A 14862-nucleotide genomic window follows, 5' to 3' on the forward strand; every position below is an offset into this window, starting at 1 on the left:
CATTTTTGTAAGACATTTTGTACTAGTTTTGACCACCTTGTCAAAGGAATAAGAGTAAAATGTCCAACGTACAAGGGATCATTAAACCCCTTGTGTAACCTAATTGCCTCAGACGGATATAGTGTGCCTCTACCTATCTCTTCCTGCATGACATATAACAGAGGATAATGAATATTGGTGGGATATGGTATCTCCTATCCCAATAAAGAACCATGTGTCCCCAAGCCTAATAAAGTTCGATGGATGAATAGTGTTTGGCTAAGAGCATCGGCTGACACTTTCAGCCTATCCCTGGCCCCAAAAGGAAAGCTAAAGGAGACAGCATAATGGATGCCTGAGGAAACAACTTTATTGTTGAACTGTTTGAATGGATTAGTACCATAAGGTATGACATGCACCACACTTCATAATACTGTTTTTTTTTTTTTTTTAATAAAGTTGTTATGGGGCCAGAGTTTCCTTCAGATCTATTACTCTGTATTTGTTTTTCCTTTGAGTTATTCTAAGTGTAATGTGTGTTTGTTTTTTAAGCTCATCTCATTAACATAACTGAGATATTATTGATTCAGTTATACTTGTTTTTTATTTTGTATTATTTCAGCTGTTCAAAAACAAAAGCCTGTAACTATACAAGAACTTGGGAAGAAAACTCAGTCAAAGGGTAAATAATCTAATAATTAGCTTGTGCACTAACATGGCCACTGTGCTGTGCTGTTTGTGAGCAAGATTTATCATTTTCACTGGATTCTTCCAAAATAAATTACCAGAAAAAACTCCAAGCCCATCTGCTTCTTCTGTACACATTGGAAAATACACACATGGACAGACTACTTGAGAGAACATTTATACACACACCAGCAGATGTGCATTGTAATAGTTTTAAATCTCTTTTATTTTTTCTAAATATGCTTTCATATAAAACTGTGGCCAAAGGGCAGATTTGTCAACTTTTGGTATTTTGATCACGTATTTACAAAAAAATTAGTGTAAATACTAAATAATTGATCTAAATTATAAATAAATACTGGATTAGCGCAACACACACAGAGTGACCGATCAATAGTTTTTTTACAATGGATTTTATAGTCTAGCTCTAGTCTGAAGATGTAGACAAGAAACTCAGTGCTATTTATATGCTGCAATTTGCTAGAAAGTCAGATTGATAGAACTAAGAAATATTCACAATCATTAGAATTGTGTGCATCCTGATGTGGATATTTTTCTGGAGAAAAACTATTGAATTTACCATGATCTTTGAAGGTATTCTTCAGGAGGCTGAAAACGCACCGTTCAGTTGATATCCAAAAAAAAAAAAAAAAAAAAAAAAAGAGAACAAAACATATAGTGTAATACTGTTGATAAAAATATAAGTAATATTTAAGTGAATAAATCCACTCACAAACACAAACACTGCTAAGGCTGTAAATGCTGTATTTTTCTCTTTATTTTTTTTTTTTATATCAACTGAATGGATTCCCCATATATTATATGTGATTGATATGCACTTTGCACTTTGGGTTGAATAATATGCAGATTGCACAACTGTTTTATGCACTTTATTGAATATTGGGTTGAATAAAATGAAAATTGCACAATTGCTTTATGCACATATTGTGAATTTTTCTATTGTGTTTGACCCAAACACTACATTATGTTTTAAAGACACACCTTTACTTGATATATTGGTTTTAGGTGTGTATGTTTCGCCTATTGCACATTATAAGCTCATGCTAATCATAATATTTTTTTAAAATTGTCATTGCACCTTTTCCACTTGTAATTTCTGGTACTTATCTGTCACTCATTGTTTAATAGTTTTTGTTCTTATTATCTTGATCATGAATGATTTATAAATTATTAATGTATAAAAATGTTTGCAAGTAGATCATATTTTTTTTTATCTGACATGTAAGAGGAAATTCCTGCAAAATGAACTGGTAATATACATAACAACTAGAAAGCAAGCAGAGTACATTTTTTTTGTTGTTTCTTAACAATTGTTAAAATTTAACATTTACTTAGTTACTGAAAAAGAAAAACCTGCATCAAAATTGAAAACGCAAAAGAAAGAGCCAACTAAAGGTAACTGACTTCATAGGGTTCAAGATTAGAATTGTATAAACAGAATCATCTTTTACAAAGCCATAACATCATTGTGAATAGGACATTTAATTCAGAGAGAGGTTTACTATGTAAAATAGAGAAAATAGACAAACTGTCATGAACTGTTCTAGAATTCAAGCTAGATTTATATGGTTTCTGAAAAGTATAATGCCTTGAAAGATAATGTTGTGGGGGGCGTGGCTTGGAAGCCGAAGAAGATGGCGGCGTAAACCCGGAGCTCCCCACAAGGCTCACAGTAAAACCTCGCCAATAGCACCTAATTGCCCCAAAAATGGGCAAATCGAACAAGATACCTCACTCATCCAAGCCCGCCGACACTCCAAGGGGTGCATCAACCTCGTCTATGCGGCGATTCTTAACGGCCCAGGCGGAGGAGGAAACACAGGCCTCAAATGACTCGACGGCCTCAAAGGGGGCCCTCTCGCCACCCTCCCTACACGGGGAGGAGACGCTAGCGGGGACGCCGATGCCATACCCGACCCCAGACCCGAGCCCAGAATGGATCAACATCCTCCGCAACCTACCCACCAAGGCGGACCTGGCGGAGGCGAACAACAGCCTCCGGGCCTCCATCACGGAAGAACTGCAGGCCATGCGGGAGGAATTCAGCGGCCTACACCAAAGGGTCTCCCAGCTCGAGGCGGACTGCGACCACATGCAAGCGGCGCAGTCCGCTAATACAGGAACCCTCCGGCTAACCACACAACGGCTACAGCAGATTGCACACCACTTGGAGGACTTAGATAATAGGGGAAGGAGACAGAACATCAGGGTCCGTGGGATCCCAGAGGACCTAGACGAAACTACCCCCATCCAGACCACTTTGGAAGGGATCTTCAACAGGATACTGGGCCGCGCTCCGCAAACCCCTATAGACATGGTGAGAGCACATCGGGCGCTTAGACCGAAAGGCCCCCCCGGGAGCCTGCCCAGAGATGCCATATGCTGCCTGGCGGACTACCAGTTGAAAGAAGAAATCTTACGACAAGCCAGGGGGACGGACAGGGTACTAATGGGCAACACCGAAGTCCAACTTTACCCAGACCTATCTCCCACCACGCTAGCATACCGCAGGGCACTACGCCCATTCACCAGGCAACTACAAGCCAACAAGATCAAATACCGCTGGTGCTTTCCGACTGGATTACAGGCCCACACACCACGAGGACCTTTCATGGTTAAGGACATGGCTGATTTGGAGGCTCTGGGGAGGGAACTACAGATCACACCGGCACCGCTAACATGGCCGGACCCCCTGGCCCTATACACCCCCCCCCCAGGGTCCTCGACCGCAAGCGGACGACAATCGGACCCCGAGGATCAACCGCCAACAGGCGACGGGCCCACGAGGCCTGTAAGAGGAAACAACTGATGACACGGCATGGACCTGACTCTATATGACATTCCCCACTGGCTCCATACTCTGATGGCACCGCACCCTAGCCATCGCAGAACACAGACCGCATGGGACTTTTTGACAGGACTATGAAGGTTATCATGCTCCACTCTACTCAAGGACATTTTACCCATGTACAGAGAAACAACGGATAAGCACACATCGGGGATACCGGAACCAGACCAAGCGGACACTATCTATGGGGTATCACTACCCGCCCTAGAGAACTCTACTACCACACATCAATGGCCAATAGGCCCGAGAGACTTCCGATTCTACTGTGGGACCTATTGCCCACGATGCCACCTGTCCACGGTATCCTAATTCAAGGGGGTAAAATGAGGCGGGAGGCGGATGGAGAGGGTAAAATATGAGGGTTCACTGTATAATGTTGACGGTATGGAGAGACACGGGACGGATGGGTGACCGGCGCGGGCAACCGCCCCTCCCTCGATGGCCTAGTGATGACCTACTCAGGAGCAGGCCGGGGGGGCGTGGGCTCGCGTCGCCCGCACATCGACCTCCCGATCACATAAGGGTCCAGACCCAACCACAACATAAGGTACTCGGAATGTTTTAGATGGGGGGTTTTAGAAGCATGGATATGTATACCGGTTAGGAGGGGACACAGGGGCCGGCATACTAAAAACTCGGGGGACCGGGGGGTGGACGGGAGGGATGGGTGATGCTCATACGAGAGTGCCTTGAGGGAGCGTGAGAGTGAGCGAAGCTAAAGGAGGAGAGGGACGGAGCTGGGGGGTGCGGGGCTGGTGGGAATGGGCACTGTAGGGCTCAGCGTTATACATATGTATATAGTACTATAATGGATAAGGGATCTCAAGAAACGGCGACTGAGCCCAAAGCCTAATTGTATTTAAGATAACCGAACATCCTGCAAATATTTTCTTTATTGATGCAAATGTTTTGATATTACTGTTTATGTTTATTGGTTGAGGGCATTATACGAGGTATCGATACCAAATAGGTAAGACACATATGCACTGGCGAGGATGAGCAACATCCACACCATCACATGGAGCCCAGGGGGACCTCACGGGACTCTGGTAGAGACACGAGGTAACACATAGGAGTGAATCACTCCACGACCAACTCGGTTTATACCGAACACATATTGATACGAATAGAGGCTCCGGCCTTCCAACCACTCCCACGAGGGACGGGCGCCAATAACCAGTGGCCGACATAGAACACCCAAGGGCGGTAGAGGGCCCTCACGACCACTGAGACGCAACAACCCTAACGCCGAATTACCGGCGGACACATCACACTACACACTCACACACACATACCGGACACAACACAAACCCACTTTCCCACTTGGCCACGAGGCAGCCGGGGCTAAGGTCCATAGAGACTCCGCTCAAAATGTCATTGACCCCGGCCAATCTCACCCTGATTACTATAAATGCACGGGGCCTAAACAAACCCGAAAAGAGAGCAGCTGCCATGAGAGACTTCCAGGCCGCGAGGGCATCCATTATATTCATTCAGGAAACACACTTCAAAGAGGGGGCCAGACCAAAGCTACACAACCATCACTATCCCACTGGGTATTACAGCGACTATCACGGGGGAAAGGCCAGAGGGACGGCAATCCTGATACGTAAGGGAATCCCTTTCCAGGAACAGGGCCTACAGACGGATAGGGAAGGCAGATATATACTCCTAAAGGGGTCGATAGCAGGACGGATATACACTTTCGCTAATATCTATGCCCCCAATCAGAGACATCACAAATTCCTCTCCGGAATACTCCGGAGGATACGAGGGTTCACGGAAGGCACACTAATATTAGGAGGGGACTTCAATCTAGCCTTTGATCCGAAATGGGACACATCCGCGGGCACCTCACAGGTACCGTCTCAACACCTAACCACGCTCAGACACCTCATGTCCAAACACGAATTAGTAGACAGCTGGAGAGCCCACCACCCAGACGAGAGGGATTATACGTTCTTCTCCCACCCCCATAATTCATATACCAGAATAGACTATTTTTTCTTGACACACTACCATCTCCCACTCGTCTTACAAGTGGAACATGGCACGGCCACATGGTCGGATCACGCCCCAGTCACACTCACGATGGCATCCCCACTTTATAGACCCAGAGTTGCTAAATGGAGGCTTAATGAATACCTCCTATCCGTACCAGAGGTAAAGTCGGATATAGACACAGCCCTCCGAGAATACTTTGCCACGAACACACCATCCCAAACAACCCCGACAATCCTCTGGGAGGCGCACAAGAGCGTGATCAGGGGTCATTTCATTCAGAAAAGCGCCATAATGAAGAAACAAAGGGAGAGGGCTATGACAGATACCCTGACGAAAATAAGGGAGATTGATAACATGAACAAAACCCGACAGACACCAGAACACCAAGCCCGACTACTTTCACTACGGAGGGAACTAACTAAACTACTACAGACAAAATATCACCGAGACGCGCTGCGACATAAAGCCTTTTTTGCACTACACGGTAACAAAAGTGGCAGGCTATTGGCACGCATGTTGGCCAAACGTAGACAGCAGACATACATTGACCGGATTAGGGACCGTAGGGACACTCTACACAGACAGCCTAGCAAGATACAGGAGGCAATTAGGGCATATTACGCGAGCCTCTACGCACTACCCAGACCACACACCCAGCAAACGGACGCTAGACTAACGGAGTCAATAAGAGACTATCTCACGCTCCATCCGACACCGACGCTAGATAGGGACACATCTGAACTCCTAGACAGGGAAATAACACTTGAGGAACTAACACAAGCAGTGAAACAGACGAAGACGGGTAGAAGCCCGGGCCCGGACGGTCTACCACTATGCTATTATAAAACGTACGCGGACATCCTCTATGTCCCACTCATCGCAACGTTTAATGCCATCAAGGAAGGTCACACACTCCCTAAACAATCTCTGACAGCACACATCACGATTCTGCCTAAAGACGGGAAAGACAAGGAGCATTGTGGGAGCTACCGTCCTATATCTTTAATAAATAGCGATCTCAAACTCCTGACTAAAATACTGGCAAACAGGCTGCAACCACACATTCCCACCCTGGTGCACCCAGACCAGGTGGGTTTTGTGATGGGGAGAGAGGCCCGCGAGAACACGATACGAACCCTCGCTTTGACGACCGGAGGTGGTCGCGCTGCCGGGGGCCTTCTCCTGCTATCCACGGACGCGGAGAAGGCCTTCGACAGGGTGAGCTGGAAATACCTGTTCCAGACCTTGACCCACATGGGTCTGGGCTCGGGCATTAGGGGGTGGATAGAGGCCCTGTACACACAACCCTCGGCACACGTAATAATCAATGGCGCCCTATCGGAGCCATTCGATATCCTAAATGGCACGCGTCAAGGATGCCCCCTGTCCCCGATTCTATTCGTTCTGGCCCTGGAACCACTTCTAGTGGCCATCAGAGGCAATCCAGATATCACAGGGATAACGACGGGGGAGACCCACCATAAAGTCGCGGCATATGCCGACGACCTCCTGTTTTATGTGACTAACCCTGAAATATCCCTCCCTAACATACTGAAAACCTTCCAGGAATACGGGAGGCTATCCAATCTGAATATTAACCTAACCAAATCTTACATACTAAACATAAACATCCCAGAGCACAGGACGGAACCCCTAAAACAACATTATACGTTTCAATGGGCGACACAGAAAATAAGATATTTAGGTATCTGGTTAACAAGGAGGGAGGGGGACCTATTCAAAGAAAACTTCGCCACTATACTAGCGAAAATGCGAACAGAGATGCAGGAATGGGCACACCCCCACATTTCGTGGCTAGGCAGGATACAGGTAGCGAAGATGAACTTTCTACCACGCCTTCTCTACCTGTTCCAAACTATCCCGATACAGATCCCACGCTCATTCTTCGCAGCGCTGCGTACAGCACTGATCCAATATGTATGGAACGGGAAAAAACCTAGGGTCGGCCACGCTTTACTGACACTACCGAAAGACAGGGGGGGTCTGGCGTTGCCAGACTTCACCCTGTACTATAGGGCATGTCACCTCCTGAGAATAGTCGAATGGACAAAATCGGGCTTCCACAAGCCATGGAAACAGGTAGAGGAACACGTAGCGGGGGCCCCGGTTGCAGTGCTACCGTGGCTACCACCGGGGGCTGCGATAGGGAACCCCACACACTCTCCTTACACGAAAGCGACATTACAGGAGTGGAACCGCTCAAAAGGGAAGCATGGTCTAACCACATACCCTGGCCCCCTACTACCACTCACATACAACTCTGACTTCCCACCGGGAACAGACCCGAGGGCATTCAAAGACCTGATTAGGGAGCCACTACCCAGACTTATGCACGTTCTCACATCGGAGGGCCCCAGGACGCTAAACGACCTACGGGGGCGACCTGAACACACCCTTATGATGCACCTCAAATATAGACAGATAATGAGTTACACGGCATCCCTCCCACAGGGCCCAATACTGACGAGGGCGACCACCGCATTCGAAAATCTATGCCTAGAATCCGGCCCATTGGCACATGGGGTATCCATCATATACAATATACTACTCACGCTCACACCAACGGAACAACCAAGATTCATGGGGAAGTGGGAAACGGCTCTAGGCCACTCATTAGACAAAGGAGAATTGGAGAAGGTCTGTTATTTAACGCATCACTGTTCTAGTTATAGCAGGACCCAAGAAACGGCCTATAAATTATTGACTCATTGGTACTACACCCCTGCGACATTACATGACAGAATCACTACACACCCATCCCACTGCTGGCGATGCGAGGAAGAATATGGCACTCTCATACATATCTGGTGGGAATGTCGTAAGATAACCCCTTACTGGAAAGCAATACATAAAATAATCTGCCAATACACGGATGACCCGCCACCATTCCAACCAGCGGCAATGCTGCTACACCATACCCAAACCCCTAGGTCCGCATACAAGAAGTCACTCACTATACGCATTTTGAACATAGCAAAGGCACTGATTCCTCTCTATTGGAAACAGACAGTCGCCCCACCACTGAAACTATGGTTTACACACATGGAGGTACTACGGTCCCTGGAAGAACTCCATAACTCAGCTAATGACACCTACCAAAAATACCTCAACACATGGACACACTGGATACTAAAGACTAATACTCCAGAATTTAGCAACCTGCTTTCTACACCATTAAACACCTAATACAGAGGCACCACATGTAAACTCTAGCAAACGTGCAACAGGATGGTCAATTACAGCATACACCAGGTTAGAAGACGGGGGGGCCGTCCCAACCCCATAGGCACCACAAATGGTAGGGACGCCACCAAAGAGTCACTTAAACAGGCTCGCACCTGGCCTCAGGTGGGATGATGGGGGGAGGAGGCAACACACCCATAAGGAGGACCTGCCCCGGCCCCACGATGACAGAGAGGTCGATGCGACCACCACATTCAGGATATGATATACCCAAAGGTAGAAGACAACCGAGAATTAGGGAAAGACGGAGCGAAACCGGCGGGGGCCACGGCTGCCTCGGGGCCTGCCATACCCCACACTAACACACAACAACACGACACACATTACTCTTCACACCGACACGATGAGAGGGACACGGGTAGCACTGGACACGACAGATTCAAGACCACACACCCAAGAGTACAGAAAATACAAATCAATACTAATAATGAGCATACAACATCTGCATATATGTACAAATGAACATGATATCTAGAACTTTGTAACTGCAACAATGTGTTCAATAACGGACCTGCGAGTCCTCTGTCAGAAGGGGTGCCTGTGCCCGTGTTACTATATGAATCTAAGCTACTGTTAATACTGAATTCACCCGTTAAGACAAGGACCTGCGAGTCCTGACATATATTTCCTGGCTTGTTAAAATTTTTTGAAAATTACAAATAAAAATCATATTTACAAAAAAGAAAGATAATGTTGTAATTGGTGCAGTGAAGCTTATAAATGATATATACGTATTGACATGTAACGTATAACACTAATGGTTAAATAGAAGAATAACACTGGATGCATTCTCAGAAAAGAGGACACAGGCAGTCAAAATTTGTCAGTGGTAAACCAATCAAATGTTCTGGATTATATGCATTTGCCAATAGCAATAAAAGATGTAGAGATCTATAGGTAGTGTTTAAGCTTGCAAAATTGTATATATCATCAGTGAACACATCAGGGGTCAATAAATCCAGAGGTTAGCGTAGTAAATAGGTTCAAATCAGGGCATGAAGCAGGACGTCAAGCATGCTGGAATTAACCAACATCAGATAACAGGAGGTAATAGATAACAGATTGGTATAGTTTTTGAGTGGTTATGGAAGTGTGACAATTACCAAATAGCCAAAATACAGATTAAGGAACAGCAAACACAGAAACATATACAGTTTAAAATTCTACAAGGCTACTTAAAATTACTTATTGAGCAAACAAATATGGGGATTCCTATACAAATTCTAACATGGGAGATTACATGCTAACTGCAATACTTACTGCTTCCAAAGACTCTCCTTAAATGTATGCATTCCTGTAGTCACCTCCAACGGTGCACCTCTAGTGGAGGAGCGGGGTGCTCAACTCAAAAGAAATCTAGCCTTGATTCAAAATATACACAGAAAAAAAGGAAATTTTTTCAATTCAGGAAGCTCTCTAGTGGCTGTCTGGTACACATTTATGTTATTCCACAAATATTAAAGATTTGCTAAGTTACAGTAAATTGTTACTCATGGAAGCAAAACAACCAGAAAATTATGCAGCACGTAAAAGGTGATACATGTAAAAAAAAAAATTACATTAAGTCATTGCCCACAATGCATGGTCTCACAATTTTTTGTCTTATTCCAGTAAGCGCAAAAGAAAAACCCGAAAAGAAGAAGGAAGAAAAGAAAACTCCTGTCAAAGGTTAATAACTGGTGTACACATAATATACATATATATTTGAGTAGTGCATGTGAAAAGTATATTTTCGCTCAGAGGGTACTTTGAATTAATTTAATAAAGTATCTGGCTTTAAATATTTTTGTTATTTAGTTCCCTTAATGTCAGCCATTAGTTGCAAATACGTAGTACTACTTACTAATATGAGCAGTGGTTTTCAACCAGTTTATTGTCATCAACTGATGTTCCTCAAGCCACTTCAAAGTGTGCCATTGACATTAGGGCTATAACAGACTGAAGATAGTCCTGAAAAAGTTTGTTTAAAGAAATGTCATTAAAATTGCATTACAATTAGGACTCCTGTCTGGAAACAAATTGATACTAATAAACTAATGTCGCATACTATTCAGATCTCTCTTGTAAGGCTTTGAGTAAATGTGAAAATTGACAGTCTGGTGGTGAAGGTAAAAAGTAGGTATGCCTTAGAAAAAATGTTCTCACTAAAATGTGCCTTGGTCCAAAAAATGGTTGGCATCCACTGACCTAGGATAATATATATATATATATATATATATATATATATATATATATATATATATTATAATATTATTATATTCTATTGCTATTTCTTAAAATGTTTTATCACATCAAAGATCATCTATGCCTAAATTGCAACAATATGCTTTTTTTCCTGTACATATCTGACATCGCTCTATAACCACTAAAGAAAAACCTGAGAAGAAATCCCCTGCTAAAGGTGCGTGGCAGTTGCACACATAAAATAAAAGCATGTTATGTTAAGTGATACATGTGAAAAGTCTAATTTTACGCCAACAGAACTCTAAGGTCCTGATCAGCAATAGTCAACAACATTTTATTTTCCCCAATACCATTATTTTATCAGTCAAACACCATTACCTGCATACATTTACTTCAATATAAAAAAATACCATTTGGTGTTTCTAACTATTTCAGATATATGTGAAAATATAGTAAATCGTTGAGGACACTTAGCCACGTTTTTCATCCAGGTCATTAATATAATGCAGAGCAAAGTGGATCTGATGTGGTAAAATGAGGAAATTGTGTATTATGTTACCTTACATGCACAGTAAAGAGATTTGTAATTGTTTTCTTGCTAGTGGTGATTATAAATGTTGTTTATTTACATTGTCCTATAAATTTTATTCTAGTAGCTGCAAAAGAAAAACCAGAAAAGAAGGAAAAAGCTGAGAAACCATTGGCCAAAAGTGAGTGATTAAATGAAAGCTAATAAAGGTTAATTCCTTTTTAACATGTCCAATGACATTACATTAATTGTAGCATAAATGATGATTTGACATTTAAACAACTGGACTCATTTATTAATCAAATACAGCATTTTACTGTTTAAAGTGTATACATGTTCATATAAGTAGTAAACAGTAAAGAAGTAAAACCAAAATGTATCTATGAAGCCAACTAAAATGTTTGTCTCTTTAATTCTCTTTGTTCTTTGCTCTTTGAATTTCAAAAACATGATTATTTTAAAGATGTTGCTCTAGTGTTAATACAATCATAAAAAAGGGAAACACCAACTGCACACCTTTATAATAAAAATAAACTTTATTATATATGAAATAAAAAAAAAATACACATTTAATCTGTATATGCATACAAGTATAAGATACAGTGGGACCTCGGTTTGCAAACGCTTCGGTTGACATAATTTTCGGTTAACAAATGAAAATCCATTGAAAATAATGCCTCAGTTTACAATTTTTTTTCGCAAAATACAAAGCAAGTTTCCCCAGGATGCATTGCACCTGGGACATTTATAGCACCACCCCCTGCATGCTGGAGCCTGTGGGTAGCACGTGGCGTTGAGTGTGGAGGTGTTGGAGCGGCTTTTGCATCGAGTTTTGGAGCCATTCTGGAAATTGTTTACAGTTGTTTTGGGACTTTTTGGTGCATTTCTCAAGCTGTGGAAAGGTAGGGAGCTGAGCTTTGTCGTTTGCATGCCTCTTATTGTGTGTTCTGCATTGTGGGTTGGTTTCCATGCCAGCTCATTTTGACTTTTTTCTGACCTCCAGAACAGATTCATTGGTTTTCAATGCATTCCTTTGGGAAACCGTGTTTCGGTTTACACATTTTTCGCGATAAGAAACGTCCCGGAGAACGCATTAAATTCGTAAACCGAGGTCCCACTGTACAACCAATGGTTATCGTAAGCATAAGGCTAAATCAAGGCAATTATTTGTATACAGTATATCCACATTAGTATGTAACGATATTGTGTAAAGAATAAGTGCATGCAAATAAAGAAAAAAAAGAAATAAAAATACAAAAATCAGGAATCATGGGAATCACTGTACCACATTGTTATTACCTTCTGAATGAACAGCGTATACCAAAACACCCTGACACTGTGGCATAAAATGTCTGTATATATTAACTAACAAAAAAAATCATGCCATAACTCTCCTATGGTTCTGTTTGCTACATTGCTATAATTTACTTTTTTCATGCATATATGTCTTATTCCAGTAACCACAAAAGAAAAACCTGTAAAGAAGGAGAAGGCAGAAAAGAAGACCCCTACCAAAGGTCAGTGGTTGTATTTATACATTGTTAAACTGTAATTTAACCTTGCATCATTGTAACTTGGTATAATAAATGTTGGTCTTGCTTAACCTCTCCAAATGGCATATTCCTAGCCACTATGTAGCTAAATCATGAGATGTGCAAATCAATAGGAAACAAATATATTGCATTAGAAGACTATAATTCTAATTGCTCATCAAGCTGAGGTAGACCACACACTGTAATGTTTTTATATAAACAAGTATAAGTAATGTAAGTTGGAATTTTCACTTTTCAAATTTGACAGTTTTTAATGTTAATATATTTAACTGGGAACCACAATTTTCATACCACCAGTGACAATTATTGATGTTATTAATAAAACATGTGCACATTTGATATCAATTGCCAAACAGATTCTGAGCAGTTCCTAGCATTCTACTGTACAGGGAATCACTCTGAATTCTGTAGATGAATGTCCAAAGGTATAGGTTAGCAAGAATGGCATTAATTCATTTTTAGTAAAGTAAAGTAAAACACAAAAAAAAAAAAAAAAACCAAAAAATAACCAAGTGAGCAGATTTAAAAATTAACACAAACTATTACTAGTTTTAAAGAGCTGTATAAAGATGATTTTTGATAACAGTATCACTTCAACAGTACCGGGCCTTGTGGCATGTGCATTTTTATCAACAATAATATGTACTCTCATAGCTTAGCAACACACAAAATATTTTGAAGTACCCAAAGTGGGTCTATCATCTCAAACTTAGCTTTCTCCTATTGTTTCTTCTTCTCTTCCTCTTTCAGAATCTGTTCTTCTTTTCTTCGTTTCTGATCTATTTCTCTTAAAAACATAAGACAAAGTACGTATTGCTTTGTTTTATGTATTTTTCCTATGCCTGACAAATCTTGACACCGGGTGAAGCTTCAAGCATAAGGCAAGCTACACACTCTGTTATCTTGACAAAGGAAGTAGAGTTTGCCCGAAGCTCCAACCTGTGTCAAGATTTGTCAAGCACAAGAAAAATAGATAAGACAAAAGTAGTCCCTATGGTGTCTTATATTTTAAAGAGCAATAGATCAGGAAAGAAGAAAAGAAGAACATATTCTAAACGAGAAAGTAAAGAGGAAACAATAGGAGAAAGGCAAGTTTGATATGACAGAATAACTTACGTTTGCATATTGTTCTCTCATGTACGTTGCACTGAAAGTTGAAACACCATGTGTCATATACTAAACCTCTGCAAAGGAAAAAGAAAAAACTGGAACCATGATGTATATAATTTATAATAGAGTAAAGGTATTTTCCCATTAGTGTTTAAGGTAAAGTGCTCAATTTCCTTCTGTGTTCTGCCAATCAAATGGTTTCTCTGCTTTTTAGCTGGCTCCGAACAGATAATCTATTGATTTCATTTGACATGTTAGCAAATATGTCCAGTAGCAAATTGCATACGATGTTAGGTTACAAGCGCTATAAAGACTTTTGTGATTGTATTGTTGAAAAACCCTGGTGGTGTTTATATGTGTTATTTATTTATATAGTTTTATATGTCTAATTATAGAAGTTACAAAAGAAAAACCTGAAAAGAAGGAAAAAGCTGAGAAACCACTGGCCAAAGGTGAGAGATTAAATGAAAGCTAATAAAGATTAATTCCATTTTAAAATGCTGGTGGTGTTTAGTTGTGTTATTTATTTATATAGCTCTATATTTTTAATTCTAGTAGCTGCGAAAGAAAAACCAGAGAAGAAGGAAAAAGCTGAGAAACCATTGGCCAAAGGTGAGTGATTAAATGCAAACTAATAAATGTTAACTCCATTTAACTTATTGCATAACATATTAATCTATTTG

The 14862-nt window shown here is 41.8% G+C and overlaps 1 protein-coding gene across 1 annotated transcript in view; it reads left to right on the plus strand.

Annotated features, from left to right (window-relative positions):
- The window catches only part of TRDN (triadin), a 781460-nt gene that overhangs the window by 135082 nt on the left and 631516 nt on the right, over positions 1-14862 (plus strand). The window contains exons 8-15 of the mRNA XM_063441781.1: positions 602-661; positions 2023-2082; positions 10415-10471; positions 11175-11204; positions 11641-11697; positions 12974-13033; positions 14575-14631; positions 14735-14791. Of these exons, the coding sequence (XP_063297851.1) occupies positions 602-661; positions 2023-2082; positions 10415-10471; positions 11175-11204; positions 11641-11697; positions 12974-13033; positions 14575-14631; positions 14735-14791 (438 nt within the window). The remainder of the gene's footprint in view (positions 1-601; positions 662-2022; positions 2083-10414; positions 10472-11174; positions 11205-11640; positions 11698-12973; positions 13034-14574; positions 14632-14734; positions 14792-14862) is intronic.

Source organism: Pelobates fuscus, chromosome 2 (assembly GCF_036172605.1).
Source record: "Pelobates fuscus isolate aPelFus1 chromosome 2, aPelFus1.pri, whole genome shotgun sequence".
Lineage (NCBI taxonomy): Eukaryota > Metazoa > Chordata > Amphibia > Anura > Pelobatidae > Pelobates > Pelobates fuscus.